Source organism: Fundulus heteroclitus, chromosome 1, assembly GCF_011125445.2.
Source record: "Fundulus heteroclitus isolate FHET01 chromosome 1, MU-UCD_Fhet_4.1, whole genome shotgun sequence".
NCBI lineage: Eukaryota > Metazoa > Chordata > Actinopteri > Cyprinodontiformes > Fundulidae > Fundulus > Fundulus heteroclitus.
The window spans coordinates 26,417,002-26,435,203 of record NC_046361.1 but is presented as its reverse complement, the minus strand read 5'-3'; the positions used below and the strand labels follow the sequence as shown (position 1 = coordinate 26,435,203).

Sequence of the window (18,202 nt, the reverse complement as noted above, 5' to 3'; positions counted from 1 at the left end):
GAGAACATGCTATTCACTACTAGTAACACAGATGTGTATTGACCTCTATGAGCATTATGGTAAGGGGTGTATAAAAAGAAGCTCTGGGTAGTTCAAATCAACCCAGAAATAGCTCAGGCATGAAAAAATAGCTTTTTGTGGCCACATTAGTCCCCAGGCCTAAATGTGTTAGGACTCCTCTTTCTGTTAGCTCCAACCTTGTGAAATATTACAGGAGAACATTAAGTGCTGTTCTATTAGCTAAGTGAGGGTTGTGCCAAATGTTAGCAGCAAATGTTAAGGCCTTTCATTTGTTTAACTTGATACATTATTGACACATTTAATTAACTATAAACAAATTTGTCCTTTTATCTATGTCTAATTTAATTTTTGTGACATAAATAATTGTGATCTATTTCAATATTGATTGTAGCACTTTTTGCATTCAGTCCAAAAACGGCAGTGACCCTTTTCCACTGCCGTTCTCACCAGGCAGCTTTAACTCATAAAGATTTGTTGAAAAGGTTTATTTTTTTACTTCATTTAAAACATTGTTTTGAATAATCTTTTTTTTTTTTTTTTGTCCACACATTTGTATCTCGGCAGGTATTTTGCACTAAGCTCACAGAGGCTGGAATCCCTCAGGACGTCATTACGGGGATCTTCTCCAACATTTCCTCCATCTACTTATTCCATGATAAGTTTCTGCTCCCGGAGCTCAAGACGAGGATTACTGGAGAATGGTGAGGAGTAAACACAGCCCCGTGGGGTTTCCTGCAGTGCGATGTTATTGTAAAGATTAGTGCTGTTGTGGCACTTTAAGTCATTTGTGTCAACTGCAAAGTTTGAGACAGCCGGCTGGAAGTGAAGGGCACTATTATCAGGCCAGGTTGTCTTTATTTCCCCAGTGATATATCCTGGCGATATCAACTGCTCTTGATTGTTAATTATTCCTGTAAAAAGTCTGAATAGTGAGTAATCTGCTGAACATTTTGGGTTTCTATGACTATATTTTTTGCATTTTGTCAGATCAGATAAAAAAAAAACAGGTTTATCCAGAGAAGACATTTCCACAGAAGGTGTCAGAAATGTTTAACTACAGAAGAAAGTTGAAAATCTTGATTTATGCAACAGCCAGTAATTCTCTTAAGAGGAGGCCTCTGTTTTAAGAACGTCTACTTGTTTCTCGCCTCTGTAAATTAAACCAATGCTTGATTTCCTAAAGCTATATTGATAAGGCTTTCATCACGTGTAAAATGTATTTCCGAAAACAACAAGTGTGCCAGAAATCATGCAGCTTACAATTAAAAATCATACATTTTTCATGTTTTATAAAATAAAGCTTTTCCAGCTTATATCAGATGCCGTCCTTCAAACCTGTAACTTATCACATAGTTGACTCAAACTGACTGAGAAGTGATCTCTTGATTGTGTCTTTTAATATGTAGAGCCTTAGATGTAAGATATTTCAATGTATATTACTGGGATTTGATGTGATAGAGCAACACAACTGGAGTAGCATAGAGGCCCATGGTAACTCTGGAGGAGCTGCAGAGATTCACAACTCTGGTGGAAACTCCATTGACTAGATGACATGTTAGTTATGTACTCTACAAATCTGGTCTTAATGGAAGAACAGCAAAAAAAAGGGCATAAGTTGAAGAAAAGCCAAAAGCTGTGATCATTTCATTTTTATTTTACTTGTGTTTTCCTTTAGGGAGTCAAACCCTCGCATCGGAGATATCCTGCAGAAGCTGGCTCCCTTCATGAAGATGTACGGAGAATATGTGAAGAACTTTGACCGAGCCATGGACCTGGTCAACACCTGGACACAGAGGTCATCTCAGTTCAAGGGTGTCGTCCAGAACATACAGGTTTGTTTCTGCGCTTTAAAGTCTAGCTCGCATGCGGGGGCTGCTTTCTCTGCCATTCGTCATGCAGAAACTTTGTTACAAAAAAAAATAAAAAATTCAAATAATTTATTTTAAGGATTATGTACTTCTCTACCAAAGCAGACCCAAAAACTCTTTGCCCGCACGTTATAAAGTCAAGGTTTCCACACTGTGGAGACTCAAAGTGACAATTTTACATTTAGTATTTCCAAGGTTGGATCAGCATTAAAAAAAAAGCAACAACTTTTTTTAAATTGTGTTTTCCAGACTTTGTTTCTCACCTTACTTTCTGAGGAATTTTTATTTGCAAAATTGAAATTGCCCAAACGTGTGATCTAAGTAGCTAATATGTCATATTTTGGTTAATCGAGTCTAATTAAATCAAATCAAATCCAACCTTGTGTTAAATTTTTTTTAACCATCATTTGTTTTGTGTTACTGCACAAGAGCCTACGGACAACAGGAGCGTTCCTCAAATGACGTCAAATCACTAAGCTTAAAACAGCGGAGCGCGCAGGCGTCGCCGCCATCTTGGCCGTACAGACAGAGCGGTAAACCTTGAATAGTTGACTTGTACGAGTCAAATAGTGAACAGATCTGTCCTGAATGTCACATCAACAGACATTTTATGGCAACAACAAAAACACCGCTGCGTTGGCCTGTTGGAGTGACTCTCCATATGGTTATCGTGACCATATGGAGTTTTTTCATTGATTTTCCTAAACCCTGAAGGATTGCCGAGAAATGTCAGTGATACGAGCGTGTAACCGAGAGGACTTTACTGTGGAATCTGACCAAAGACACTTGATAAGGAGCCGAACACTTGAATACCTGCAGACTGCAGACTGCAGCGTATGTGCAGGAAGGCTATATTTATTCGTCTTTTTCTCATTGTAATGAAAACATCATCATCCGATCCATGAAGGGGGCTCATGTGAGCTTCAGTCTTTCATTTAGTTCGCTTATTATAAGCGACTCTAGGCTTGTTTTTCTCTAAAGTCACTTGCAACTCTCGTGAGTCGGCGGTTGCAGTCTCTTGGGTTTGTTTTTGAACCTGAAGTTCGCTTTTTTAGGCTTGGCCTTATATATATATATATATATATATATATATATATATATATATATATCAACTAAATAAATGCATTGGTCATGATTGGAAGCAGCGTCTGTATTGCTGTGTGGAGGTTTGCTTGGTGCGCTTCAGCTTGTCTTTAAGTTTCTTTCACAGTGATCTGGTTTGTGTGTCTGCGGAGGGGTGTGTGTGTGAAGGTGAGATGGGATCTGAGTGTCTGATTACAGCGGGATGATCGACTTTGCAACTTTAAAAAAATCATTTTTAAGTATATTTTTTTTAGATAAGCCCTATGATAATTTAAAACATAGGCCAGTAATAATACATATACCTTCTTAGTATTAGCTGTAATTCTACACAGATTCAGCAAGTTTCTTCCTCACGTTTGATCCGTTGTGAGACGAGAGGACAGCCTATCCTACCTTTTTAATAATACCGCGTTCTTTCTGCTCATTTTGAGCCCTCTACATTTCAACCAACATGTCAGCTGTTCTATTCTGGGTTTCTCGACTGAAGCATGTAGAAATGAAGCTCCTGGGACGTTGTCATCCTCCAAAATGATCAGTACTGCGGTTGGTGCCGTTCTAGTTTGCGTTCTTCTTGTCCGGGAAACCGGGCTGTCTCCAGGCAAATGTGACGTCGTTTGAAGAATGTCCTTTTGCGTGATCATTGCAACTTTACAGCAAAGTTTCAGCAGCTGATGCAACAGGTTGCTCACAACTGACCAGGTTAGCAGTTTGGTCCATGGTTCCTCTTGGTGTTGAAGTAAGTTTCTAATCTAAAGATAGTAAACCCAAAGCTACTTGCAATAGCCACTGCAATAACCACGCCTGCAATAGCAAGATAAAGAAGGTCTAAAAGTCACGTCTTTATTAAACATCCATTAACGATATGACGCAGGGCCTGTTAGATGTAAAATCCTTTGGTTGATTGTGTATTGTGTGACACATCATCAGTCAAAAAGGCCTCAGGAACCAATTTACTGGTGCTAAAAATTTTCTTTTTTTTTCATGTTCTTCTTTTTCAAATTATACCTTTTTATTTATAAAATCTTACTGAGACACAAGGTATACATTTTCAAGAGCTACCTGTTATCGTCTCGTGTCAGAATGTGTTATCTTTCGCCTTCTCCATAGATTCAACAGAAGAAATGAGACGATTTGTTTACTGTAGCAGGCAAATATTACCAGCCTGAAGATCTAATTTAAAATGGTTTGTTTTCGTCCTTCAAGTCTTTGTGTCAAAGAGGCTTTATGAGCCATTTCTCTGAATATTATGAGGTACTGGGCTGAAAAGAATGGAAAAAGTGACAAAATCTCAAAGAAAAACCTTCAAAAAGCCTAAAGAACCATCGATCAGGACCACTTTATAAATCCAGACTAAGAATATTGGCAAAAAAGAAAGTTTCCATGGATGTCGATAGGGTCATGAGGTAAACTAAGTACACTCATGCTGCTCCTCTAAGATTTAAGAGTTAAGTTGTAGCCAATGGTTGCTTATTAAACAATTTGTTTGATTTACTATCAGTCACCACGTCCTCTATGGCAGCTGAAGATAAGGCAGTTTACCTTGATCATACAGTAGCAAATCTGTAACATAATGGCTGAAAATCTAAAGAGTCAAGCTGTTGCAATGGCCTAGTCAAAGTCCAGACCTCAATCCGATTTAATTGCTTTTTGTGAGGCTTTAAGAGGATAAATAAATAAATGTCTGCAAGTCTCAATGAACATGTATTTTCATTTGCCGTACATAAAGTACCATGGGTGAGGATGAGAAACACATATATACAGTTTGAATCAAGCAAAGTTAAAGAATGTGTTATAAACACAGGGAAACTTAGTTGATGTATGCATATGTACAGAATATGCCTGTTTTAGAGTTTATGGTATTTTATTATTGAGCCAGTAATAAAATACCATAAACTTTTTAATTCACTGTAGACTTATTTCTATGTACCTACCTGAAGTTGTTTTTTTTGTTTATGTGCTCTGTAAATGAATAAATTAGGTAATAAGGTTGCACAATATATGGAAAACTTCTCCTTATCATAATATCATTGTTTGCAAAATGCATATCGCAATAAGTGCCTACACTGCAATAAGTCGCAGCTAATTTTTATAACACTGTGCTCTCAGGCTCTCGACGCCTGTAATATATCTATCACCTATTTTTTTATTGAGTGTTAAAACTTCAGAAGGTAAAAAGGTGGTGAGTTCATTACCAAACCATTAGATGCACTTTCAATAAAACATTGTTGCTGAGGTGCAAATATAAAATGTTCCTATTGTCCCAGTCACTGTATAGTTTTTGTTTGCACAGAACTTAGATGATATCATTATCCTGGCATTCACCAATATTATGTTTTTCTAATACCGTGCAGTCCTAGTTTGAAGCGTAGGTTTATTTAGCTTACCGTGAGCAAAATTTTAAGAATATCCTATTGTACCAAAAACATGAAAAATGTAACTCAGCCACACAGTGATTAGGGAAATTGGCAAAGTGTATTTCCTGGATTTCGTGTAATGGCTCCTTTTTGTTCAACAGATTTCTTTAGGGCATTTAAGAAATCTTAGTAATGGCATGTGACTGGCATAGTTAACATACGTATTAACATTTTAGAAATGGTCCAAAATTGTAAAAACAGTGTGGAAATGTGTAGGGGCCACTTAAAGTGTCTTATAATAAGATTAGATAATTGAAATCTAATCTCATTTCTGCTCTACCCAACAGAAGCAGGATGTGTGTGGGAACCTGACGTTGCAGCATCACATGCTGGAGCCGGTCCAAAGGATTCCTCGTTACGAGCTCCTGCTCAAAGACTACCTGAAGAAGCTGCCTGACGATGCTCTGGACCGCAAAGATGCAGAAAGTAAGACGAGATGAAATTAACTTTGCTGCACACGCACATCGCCGTTAGCCTCAGCTGATAAACCACAGGCTCATTATTAAACCCTTTAGTGTGTTTTTTTTTTTTTTCAACTTTTACCATGCTTAAAAGCTTTTATCGTCATCTCAGCTTTGAAGGCTTCTCCCTGACTCCTCCATACATACGTTTTGCCATTGGGGTAATAGATTTCAGTCAAAGCTGAAGGAAAGACACCCTCTCAGTCCGTATTAAAGTATCCCATCTCTGGTGTTCCACCGTCTTCCACTTTATCAGAGCCCTGGCCTTGGTAGTTTCTGGGTTATCCCCGAAACCTCCAAACAAATTTCCTCCCATTAGTTTGAAGGCTGATCCTTGCACACAGCTGTTTTTTCTTAAACCCAGCTAATCAGAAATGCAGGACTGCATATATTCCTTAAAGCAGAAGTTGCAGGGAGAGCATGTGCTGCACGTTGTGCTGCTGCAGCGACGCGGTGCTGTTTTTAACCCGGCCCAATATTTTCCATCATCCCTCCATCCGTTTACCAAAACCCCGACTGCGTTTGTTTGGAGCCTCTTGTCCACTCCTGCAGAGAAGCGATTCATCCCAGTTGCTCTGGCCTCACTCCCCAGCCTGGGTGTCTCTTCTGTGTATGTGAGGTTATGATTAATGCGGCCAGCCGAGGTGCTCCCAGGCATCTGTGTCAGACTCCCTGTTGGCTGGAAGCCAGTCCACTGCACACGGTTACTGGGAGGATTTAGCGTGCAGGTTCATTGTTTTATTAGAAATGAACATTGACCGTTTATCTAACGGACAGAGAGATATTGGGCTGTTTTTTTTTTATTTTATGTGATCCTGGATGCTGATTCTTCACTTTTTTTGATCGCTGTGTCTATTATTTGCCCCCACAGAGGCACTGGAGCTGATCTCCACCGCGGCCAACCACTCCAACGCAGCCATCAGGAAAATGGTAAGGCCTTTCATTGCGTTTGTGCACGAGCTATTTTCACGTCTCTGACCTTGTCTTTTTCAGCTGTAACATGTTACCCAGTCAGACACTTGCTAATGTTGTCTCCCTGTCAGCAACATTGCGTTAACCCAGACAGGAAGTCGCTGCTTCCTGCCTGATGTGTCATGGCTGAGGTATCATGGCCGAGTGTCTTCAACGCTGATCCTCCTCTTTTTCCTTTCTCTTTCTCGCCATGATGCCCGCTTCTCACGCGTCCTTTAAACAACTTATTAATGCCTGTATGCATGAATAAAGGGATAAAGTTTCAGCTTTTTTACTAAGTATTTGTATCTAAATAAAAAAAAGGGACATGTCCCAGATAACCACTAGAGGGAGGGTTAAGCTTAGAGCTCCATCTATCTGTGTCAGCTCCCCTCATCCGCCTGTTTTTGTTTTGGTTTTTGTCAGGAAAAGATGAACAAGCTGCTGGAGGTTTACGAGCGGCTCGGAGGAGAGGAGGACATAGTGAATCCAGCCAATGAACTCATAAAAGAAGGGCATATCAAAAAGATGTCTGCCAAAAACGGAACAGCACAAGACCGATACCTCTACTTGGTGAGAGGGCCGTGTAATTATAGAAATATCGCACGGACAGAGCTGATACGAGCTCTGCTCATTAAATGCCTCGCGTCTTTTTTTTTTTTTTCTTTTGCAGTTCAATAACATGGTGCTATACTGCGTCCCTAAACTGAGACTGATGGGGCAGAAGTTCAGTGTCAGAGAGAGGATTGACATTGCAGGAATGGAGGTACGAGCCTGCCTGTTGATGGCATAAAGCTCTCTTTTGTTTTACTGCTTTTAATTTATTCTTCCAAATCTAATGCACATTTATTCCACGTTCAGTTTTTTATTTATTTATTTATTTATTTTTGTCTGTGTTTTACCTCAGGTCCAAGAAAATGTGAAGCAGAACCTTCCTCATACATTTGCCATTATTGGTAAACAACGTTCACTGGAGCTGCAGGCCAGGTAAATGCGAGTAAAAGCTGCCGCCGAGCGACGACCATATGTGTTAAAGCGTGGAAGAGATCGAGTCCCTCTCTGTTTTGTGTATGTTTTGTGCATAACCTGGTTAAAGATCACAGTATTTACACGTACGTTACAAAGCAAAATGGTTGAGATTATGTAAACTATTTAATATAAAAACAGAAAAGCAACAATTCCTGCTGCTGTAGAAATAATCAAAATCATTATTATCTGTAACATGTATTTGTTGTTAGACTTAACCTAAAATTATTAATCAGATTAATTAAAATTAATCTGGAAAATGTAGTAGTAGTTTGTACTTACCTGTTGGACACAATTTTGTACCTTTTTTGCTGTTTTGCCCTTTATAGAGGAACACAGGGAGTGTTAGAAGCCTTTATTCACCGGCTGATTAGTCAGGCTTTCTGCTCAGGTAGCCTGCAGTCGGTTGCTGAACTGACCTCCCTCTTGTTACTGGCTAACTGTAGTTTAAACATTGTGTTGCATTGGTTAAAAATGATGGATGCTTCTCCGTTTGTTTTATTTATTATATTTTTACTATAGGTGCTGTGGTTTTTCACAACCAGCAATATTTCCAAACAGCAAGATTGTCTTTCTTTAAGCCAGCCGGCTGGATATGTAAAGGACTAGTGCTCCATACCCAGTCTGGCATTTTCTCTGGTGTTTAATTAAAATTAATTAAAAATATATATATATTTAACCTTTATTTATACAGGTATTCTCGCTGAGATCCAAGATCTCATTTTTAATAGAGACCTGTTTGATAAAAAAAAAAGAACAGAAAATAAGATGTTACAAACACAGTGACAATACAAGTAATTAAAACATTCGACTCAATTAAATAAGATAATAAAATATGCCTTAAAAACAAAAGCATGTTGCATAAGAAGATTTCTATTTTTGTCTTAAAATAAATGTAAATTGTCCCAAAGGGAATCAAAGTGTGTAGCTTAAGCTGTAGATATTTGACTGTCCTGCCTGAGGTAATATATGGATCAGCTTTACCTAAAAGGGTTTGTTTTTCTGAGTATAACAAAGCAATTAAATATTTGTTAATGTATTTCTACTTTTTCATTTGTATGCATAATTTCCTAAAGCGTGTGAATAGTTAAAGGAAAGCCATAGGAATGAAACATGATGGTGGCAGTCTCATGCTGGGGTGGGGTGCTCTTCATCAGGGACATAAATGGGGACAAAAAAAAAATCTGAAGAGGTTTGCAGGTTAGGAATAGTTTTGCAAGGCGAAGTCCATACATTTTATTCACCTAGTCTTTTCTGTCACTTTTTTTTAACTCATCAATTTGTAATTTTATAAATAATGTGTTTTAATGTAGTTTTAACCCATTGATTAGTCCACATGGGTAAATCTGGCTCATCTACAGGATGAAGTAATGTGCTTTTGTTCATAAACATGCAATTCACTTCAAAATGAGATGATATAGGTATTATAATGTCCTATTTAATTTAATTTGAACAATTTCCCAGCTCTGTAAATGACATTTCCAGCATAGATATTTTACTTTTTTTCCCCTGAATGTTCCATTAATCTGTATTTTCTTTGCTCTGCAGGACAGCAGAGGAGAAGGAAGATTGGATTCAGGCAAGAATCACACACCCACACACGTATGAGCTCACCATCTGAGCCTCTGGTGGACAGACCGGCACTCTGGTCGTTCTGCTTTATTGGGAAATGGAAGTAGCATACATCTCCTTAGACCATTTCCTCTGTGTTTGAATCCCGCTGTATAATAAAAGCCATTTCTTGCGTATTTATCCCAATGCAACAAAGCAAGGTGGATTCCTTCATTTTGCTGAGATGACAAGGGACTAGCGGTTTGAAACACTGTAATTAAGAGGGTATTGCTGGTATGTGAAGAGTGGAAATGAACATAAGGCAGCCTAATCAAGAGTGACGATACAGCAGAGGGTTAATAGAAAGCTTCCTTACTGGGATAGCAATGACTTCAGTCAGAGTTCATCTCTCTGAGCCCAGATCAGAAATGTTTGCTATGCCCCATCCAAAAGCTGCAGGTTTTTAATACAATTTCTGTCTGTTTCTTTTTCCCTCCCACTCTCAGGTGATCAAGGCCACCATCGAGCGGCACAAGCAAAACAGCGAGACGTTCAATAAAGCTTTCAACAGCTCCTTCTCCCGTGAAGACGACCATGTACCGGAGTCACCGGTGAGCGTCGGTCTCCCCCCCCCCCCTCCCTTAATTGCTCCATTGTGAAGTCAGTCTGAGGGCCATAATGTCCAGTGAATCATGGGAGACGAACGATGCACCAAACGGTTCCGTCATAGTCTGGCCTTTGTCTGCCAGAACAGGCCCTCCATCTATGGATGTGGGTAGGATCGCACAGACGAAACACTCCCAGAAAGAGGCTCTTTATTTTCTACGTTTGTCGTCTGCGAGTCTCTTCTCCCAGAGATGGCTCGTGACCAAATAGGGAAAGCCCGAGTCAAAGTTTATACTGAACTGTTATGGATCTCCTTTGACCCACTTTGCGTTTGGCCTTAGCTGGAACCGAGCCAAACAGTTTCTTCGGCCCAGAGGAACAGATTCAGGGGGTCTAGCCTGACACCTAGTGGTAGAGACAGATTACTGCAGGAGGATGATGCTCTTGCTTAGCTTTATGTGTTGCTAATATGTTTTTGTGTTGTTGTTTTTTTTTTTAGCTGTTCTGTTGTGCTCCATTGATTGCAATTACACAGCATTTGAAAATTACGTCTTCAGATAATATTGTTTTTCATCTCCCCCTCAGGGTCCCTGGCCCAGCAATTCTGTCGACTTAGATGGACTTCATGAAAGGGTAAGATTGTCTCTTGTATTACAGCTGCTCAGACATTACTGTATGCATTACTACCTGATTTATCTACATCATATTTGTCTGCAAAAATGGCTCGTATTTACATGTCGTAAACTGCTACAAATGGGCTTATCAGATTAAAACGGTGTCCCTTTACAAAAAAACTATACTATAAAGCTAAAACAACAAACATGTAGATGAAATTAAATGTAAGTATAATTTAAGTGCAAAGAAACATTAGCATATTAAAATCAGTATTTCACAAATATGCCTTTAATTATTCGAATCAATAACGAAATATTATACCGTACTCATGGAACATATATTTGACAAAAAGCTCCAAATAAACATATTTAATTGTGCATTGTCACTTATTGATAGTAATATAATAACCGCTTTACAGTTACTTAAAATATTTGTATGACAATGTAAAACTATTTGACTTTTTACACATTTTCATTGTGTATTATGTTTTTTGTTAGAATATTGGGGATCTTTTATTTGAAATCTAAATATGCTTTCAGTGCATTAAATTGGTTTATTTCTCTCTCTATTGTTTGCTCAGTTTTTTCACCACTTTTTTCATAAAGTACCAAAAGGTTTCAGTTGGTAGTAAATCAGTTTATTTTGATGAAATCTGATGATGAAATGGTTTGAATGGCGGCGCATGAGGCTTTCAAATTGAACATCACTCCCTTCCCTCTGTGTTAGAATCCTTCCAGCGCTCTGTAACCTTTAGCACAATCCCAGCGCAGTTGCAGTGAGACGCCAGCCAGCAAACCGAATATATTATTGTAATGAAAATATATAATAAAAATATATAAATTAATGGCTGTTTCATTTCAACAGTTACCAAATGTTTTATTCCAAGTGGTCTTTTGTGATATCAGTGTTGCACAAACTGATATTGCAGCATTTGATATATTTAAAAAAAAAAATTATTGCGAAACTCTACTGGTTCCTAAACTCCCGCTCACTAGTAAGAAGTCCAAAAACGTCATTTTCAAATGCTGTGTGATTAAGATAAGTGGAGCATAACGAACAGCTCAAAATGGAGGATAAAATGGGTAAAAAAAAAAACAACACAAAAACATATTAGTAACAGATAGCTAACCTTTATTTCACCTCATAATTTTGTATTGTAAGAAAGTAAAGTAAGGGATTTTTTTTATTGTTAATATGTTGTAACTGTTTATGTAGTCTGACTTCGCCATAACAAAGGATCTGCTGAGAACTACTCAATAAGAAAACAAGGGTTCATAAAATCTATTATTGCAGCAGAACCAGTATGTGGGTCATTCTTAAAGCGCTAAACAATGTGTACAAAACCGTGAATTTAATAAAAAATTTACATCTTGAACAGTCAACAAGCAAAAATACTAAAATGAATTAAAACCATTCCCTTCCTACAATTTCTTGATATTGTTTCCAAAAACAGAGCAAGTACAGCCAAAAAAACTGTATTGACCCATATTCCATCTTTGATCTGTGTTTTACAAAAAGGAAGTAAACCTAAGTCAAAATTTCATAATATATAAAAAGAAAACTTAATCTAATGCTAATAATTAAAGCCCAAAGCGTTTTTACAAAACCAAAACCTATATAATACTTATTTCTGGTTCTATCAACATCTGTAAACATCTGTCTAAGACCTGGACTCCCTGCCTTCTTGAAGTTATCTTCGTGGTCTTTAACCCCGAAGCTGTAAAAAAAAAAAATAATGACTCACTGTCTGTTTTCTCTGCTTCACACAGTTAGTTTTTTTTTGTGTGCAAATACTGAATTAAGGTTGAATTGTTGAGATTATTGAAAAGGCTTCTGTCCCTCTTTCTGTCACGTCCATAAAAGAAGGAACACTTTTGTCCAGTGGACCAAGACAAACAGCTTTCATGCTGTGCGTACAGAGATTTGCCTTATTTTACCAGCCTTACCACTACTGCACCTCTGAAACCGCGGTCCGAAGGGGAAAAAAATGTCTGCCGTTTTTTCTGTGACCGTGTGGGTTTTTTCCTCTCTCTTTGTTAACACAAATATGAAAAGGAAGACAAACAAAGCAAACCGTCAGACGTGGCTTCCTCTGTGACTTGTTGCAACACCTTGACACACCCTCCTTTTTTTATCTATTGTTTTTTAGAAGAGCTCCAAGAAGAAGGAGAAAGAGAAACAGACGTGCAGAGGCTGCAACGAGAGCTTCAATTTCACAAAGCGCAAGCATCACTGCAAGTCCTGCGGAGCGGTACGTGCAGACGGAGCCACTTGGCCATCGTTGACGGGGATAAAGGGACAAAATGATGGCGAGGAAGGAGTGGGAACAAGTGGAAGAGTCATAACTTAGACGGTCAATGTGTTTTTTTTCCCCACCGTGTCCGTCTGCAGGCCATCTGTGCAAAGTGTTCAAAGACCTTGGACAACAAAACGAGTCGAGTGTGTCCCGAATGTTTCGAAGCCAGCGTCAACGTTGAAATGATGTGCGGCGCCGGCGACCAGAAGAGAAAAGCTTTAGCTGAGGTGAAAATGGAACTACGCTCTGATGCATTAATAAAGAGATAAGTGCATAATTGTTAGAGGAAAGGATAAGGATGCATTTTTGTCAATATTTTTACAAAAAGTAATCAGCAGAGTGTATAATATGTTTACATCTCCCCCCCCTTTACTCGGATTCTCCTAAATAAATTCCAGATCTCTCTAAGTGCCTTCAGAAGACTTATTAATTAGTAAATCTCTGTATAATTACAGCTGTGCTGTTAGGGCCCAGCAGTTATTTAAAGTAACATTAGTGAACAAACGACTTCTTAAAGACCAAGGCGCAGGTCAGGGGGAAAAGTTAATTTATAAAACATGCAAGTAAATCTAAGGGAGCACTGTTCAATCTAACATCTAAGTATAGAGAGCATGTGGCGCTACTGCAAACCTACCAGAACATGGCTGATCACATAAACCCATGTAATCAGAGGGAATTGGTAGTTTAATTTATTTATTTAAAAAACAAATTGGGGAGGGGGGGGACTTCTGACAGGGCAACTAGTAGTTTTGCACTCTACAAATTTGGCATTAATGATATAATGTGGAGAAAAGAGCTTTTTTTTTTCTAATGAAACCCGGTCAAAAGATGTAAAACTCATCCTTCTATTCCACAGTTATGCTTTGCTTCGTCTCTTCCACAAAGTACCAATAAAATACATTGATGCGTTTGTTTGGAATGGGGCAGCATGTTGAAAAGATCAAGGCGCTGTAAAACCGCGGATGTAGCGCGCTATTCCGTGCATCATTTAGGCCGGAGAAACAACATCTATGTGTCCTGCGTAGAATATCGGTATTTCATGCACAGCTGCAAAAATAAAATGCCGCATTATCTTACAAGGTGGCCGCTTTCACACAGCGCACAAAGCGCTGACTCTAAAAGATAAGCCAAACTCCCCATGATGACTAATATGCTAACAAGATCTCAGATCTAGTCCGTCTCAGTCGTCTCTGCTGACACGGCAGTCTGGCAGCTTCAGGTGTCTTACCAGAGCCTTTCAGATGTGCACTCTGAGCCTACAACAGACCTACACTGTTCACTGTATGGGCTCACTGTTATAGTTACACTTTAATCTTTCAGATCTGTTTAATTTGTACGAATGACAAGAATACGGAGCTTTTAAAAAATAAAACCTGCAGAGAGAATCCTCACCACACGGGGGCGCTGTAGGTTAGAAGAGCTTTAGACAAGGGCCACCGAAGCTTAAGCTCCTGTCCCTGAGCAAATCCCATTGTGTCCTACATCGTTGTTACATAAGATCGGAGGATCTGTCCTCTCCTTTACTCATCGCATTTAAATCCGCCTTGATATTAACACAGATACATTTCAATCACAAACTCACTTCAAATAAAATGTGTGTTCACAATCTCAGGCTTTTAGGTCTGTGATGGAGAAAAGCTTGTATTAACCTTGGGTTGTGTTGTTTGCATGCGTTTAGAGACAGATATCTCTGACAGCGGACAGCTGCCTGCTGTGCGGCTACCTCCAGGTGCAGGAGAAGGGGAAGAGTTGGACCAAGATGTGGGTGGCTGTGACGAAGACTGAGCCTCTGGTGCTGTACTTGCAAAGCAGTGGACAGGTAACGCAAATCCTCGCTCTGTAGAAGGCGTTTCAAAGATGTAAACTCAGACGTGCGCATTCACCTTTGCCCCTCACACAATTACTGTATTTTTTTTGTAAAATAGACTGGCAGAGTTCAGCGTATTTTACAATAAAAAAAGCCCTTTCAAAAAGAAAACGTGGAGGCTTTGCTCATTAAATGGAGAAGACAAGCCGATGCTCACAAGTTGCATTAATCTAAAGCAAAAAAGAGTCTGAAAAAGTTACTTCTATTGTTTTTCTGCAGACAAATGAATAAAAAGTGTCCTCTAAGCTGATGGGCATCTACGGCCTGAACTGACGTAAATCTTTATTTAGATATTTAGATTTTTCAAACGTGGAAAAAATGCTTATTATTTCAAATTTGTTATTGACCATTTTTTTAACTAGATGATTAAAAAAAAGATTAAAATTGTTTTTTTAGACCATTTAAAAACCTCAACAGTTACTAAAAGCGAACACAACAGGCACGGCGACATTTATCATGGAGTACTAAACCACTCTCACACTGTTTAACTATTAAAGTCCTTATATTCAGTCACAGAGCTACCAGATCTGTCCTTTTGGTTTGGGGCGATTTTAGAGGTGATTCCAAAGGGTTTCAGGGGATATATTTGCCTTTTTTTTCCTCCTAACTCAGTGTATGTTGTTGGTAAAAATCAAAAATAAGCGTGGGTTTTTTTTTGGTTGTTTCTGAATCTAAAATGGTCAGAGCTTCATCTGAGCTGTTGTCCAGATGTTTAGCTTGCAGAGCCTGTCTGTTCCAAACAGAGCTTTTAATTCCTATATGCAGGACATATAAGAGAGCAGAGCAGGGATTAAACAGCCGGATTGAAACGGCAGTATCATTAAACGGGAAAGTACTGCTCCCTATGCTTAGCAAAGATCCTGCACACTAAAAACAAAAAAACGGCGGCTATGCTCTCAGCGTACAGGCTGTACATCTGCATTCAGGCATCCAGGGTTTCACGTTCTACACGGTGATTGCTAGTTTATATATATGATATAACTACACATATGGTTTTTAACTAGCGATGTAGCATTTTTATTTTAGTTTATTCACCATAGATGGCACTGAAGGGAGAAGCCTCCCTGTGTTTCATTTTTAAGATTAATGTCACATTCCCACAGCAGGGAGCTGCCATACCAAAGATTAGGATTAATGGAAGATGGATGAGCATTTCCTGATTCAACAGAAACAACCGGGGGATGGGACCCGACTGTGCATCCCACATGAAAGACGAGTGCGTCTCGACGAATTCAAATATCGTTAAGGACTTAACGTGTTTCATTAGATTAATGCAAAAAGTGAATCTCGTATATAATGTACATTTGTTACGCAGAGTTTGTTTCTTCTCAGGAATGATGATTACGGCTCACAGCTAATAAGAAAAAAATAGTTTTTAGAAAATCAGAACATTACATCCAACCAAATAGGACGTTTAATCCAGAAAGGTTATGTTACGGCCCTCTACAAGGAGGGTTCACCGTGAAAGATCGTTGTTAAAGAGCTGAGGTCCATTCACTCTCTGGTTCTAAGCATGTTCTTGGAAAGTTAAGTGGAAGAAAAACTCTGAAAGAAAACCCTTTCAAGAATTTGGGGGCAGTTCAGAAGAGTCTGTGCTTGAAGTGGCAGCACATTTCCAGAACTTATGATGCATCTGCTGGTGTGTCACTCCTGAGCCTGATGCAGCATCAGAAGCATGGTGTGTGTGTGTGTGTGTGTGTGTGTGTGTGTGTGTGTGTGTGTGTGTGTGTGTGTGTGTGTGTGTGTGTGTGTGAAATAACTTTATGAATGGCAGTATTAAGATAAATTACCTTTCCAATTAGATTCTAATTTATTGAGATTGCACGCTGTGATTCGTTGCAGTCCTAACATTTTCCTTCTTTTCCTTAACGTGTTTTTAAAGCAAAATCTTCCTTTTCGAACACGTTTCTTTTACTGTTCTGCAGGAGCTGAAAGGCTCGCGGGCCGTCCCTCTGCCCGGTTTCGACGTGAGCACGGCCCCGCCTGCGACGGCCGACAAACAGGAGGTCAAGCACGTGCTCAGGCTTAGTCACACCCAGCAGACCTTCCTCCTAAGTGCCCAGGACGCAGAGCTTCAGGCCAAATGGGTGGAAGTCCTCTCCAAAGCTGCCCGGGGAGAAGAACCCGCCGAGGCGTCGACGAGCGTGACTGAACACAGGAAGAGCCAGTAGCGGCCCCCGCCGGAGCCGCTGGACTCCTCTGCCTCTCCCTCTCCTGTGTATAAAGCACACATTACTTGAATTCACTTTACCTTGGCACTTTTATTTTCCCTCCTCTTCAAACGGACCACTCGATACTTCCTCGTTCCACCTGAATCGTCCCCTCTTGACCCCACAGCTGCGTCTTTTTCCTCCGTCTTCGTGTCTCTCTGGAAGCGCAGACACCCGCAAACCAATCCTCCGACGCCACTGGTCAGGATGTTTTATTCCTTATATGTTTTGATCAATGGGAGCGCATCTCTGAAGAACATTTATGTGTAATATGAATGAAGAAAGATCCAGTTTTTAGATGAAGTTCTTGTACATTAGTCCACGGTGTCCATGAAGCATTAACTCTTAGGTGTCTGTCTTTGCATTAGTGTGCATGTGTGTGTGCGTGTGTGTGTGTGCGTGTCTGAGTCCCTCGCTGTGTTGTAATAAGTATTGAACGCTTGTGTAAGAAAACCCCCACTGAGGCTTTCACTCGTGCCGAGGGAACAGTGTTGGTTTTGCCGGTCTTGTACAGTATGTGTATTATAATGTGATGTAAGGAAACAAAGAAGAAGAAAGAAAACAAGACATTTAACTTAAAAAAAAAAATACATTTGTGGCTGGCCACCTGATGTTTCCAGTTTTAGCACCCGCCCCACCCTCAGACCCCATCCTGTTCGTTTGTGGTACTTTGGTACTGATTCCCTCTCTGTCATCGTCACTGGAGTCTGAGACGTCTGATCCGAGTGAGAATGCGAAGCATCCCCATTTGCGTGGCTTCACTTTTAGGGTCAGCCTTAACATCCCCATTTTTACACAGACGAAAAGAGACGCCGCCTGTGCAGTTCAGTCTCTCACTGACTCAGCAGGTTGGTGATAAGATGGAAACCAAGTACTGTACTGTAAAAAAAAAAAAAAAAAAAAAGAAGAAAAAGTTTATTCTGCCTTTCCCCTGGGTACCCTTCCCCTATATGCACCAGCCTTTTAAATAAAAGTAGCAAATAAAGTTGTCCTTCAGTTTCCCTTTTGCATGTAAACTAACTCATATTTATATACTGTGCTTTAAAAAAAATCTTCCATTTGTCCTGCTTTTTATGCTCCAGAGCTCATTCTTGTGTTTTTTTTCTGCTGTGCGTGAGCAGAACCGTCACTGTTTTTTAACATTTGTGACAGTGAAAGAATGAAAAGAGTTGAGCGGATCATTAATAAACAAGCGCGGCTCGTCTGACGCCGCGCTGTCCTGTGAGATCAGAA

At 39.6% G+C, this 18,202-nt stretch overlaps 1 protein-coding gene across 1 annotated transcript in view; it reads left to right on the top strand.

The window, feature by feature from the left end:
- The window catches only part of fgd (faciogenital dysplasia), an 81,917-nt gene extending 63,715 nt beyond the window's left edge, over positions 1-18,202 (top strand). Inside the window, exons 6-19 of the mRNA XM_036139224.1 lie at positions 586-722; positions 1,697-1,853; positions 5,674-5,812; positions 6,719-6,777; positions 7,225-7,371; positions 7,472-7,564; positions 7,706-7,785; positions 9,373-9,403; positions 9,882-9,986; positions 10,567-10,614; positions 12,746-12,847; positions 12,988-13,119; positions 14,571-14,711; positions 16,685-18,202. Coding sequence (XP_035995117.1) covers positions 586-722; positions 1,697-1,853; positions 5,674-5,812; positions 6,719-6,777; positions 7,225-7,371; positions 7,472-7,564; positions 7,706-7,785; positions 9,373-9,403; positions 9,882-9,986; positions 10,567-10,614; positions 12,746-12,847; positions 12,988-13,119; positions 14,571-14,711; positions 16,685-16,930 — 1,617 coding nt within the window. The 3' untranslated portion in view covers positions 16,931-18,202. The remainder of the gene's footprint in view (positions 1-585; positions 723-1,696; positions 1,854-5,673; positions 5,813-6,718; positions 6,778-7,224; positions 7,372-7,471; positions 7,565-7,705; positions 7,786-9,372; positions 9,404-9,881; positions 9,987-10,566; positions 10,615-12,745; positions 12,848-12,987; positions 13,120-14,570; positions 14,712-16,684) is intronic.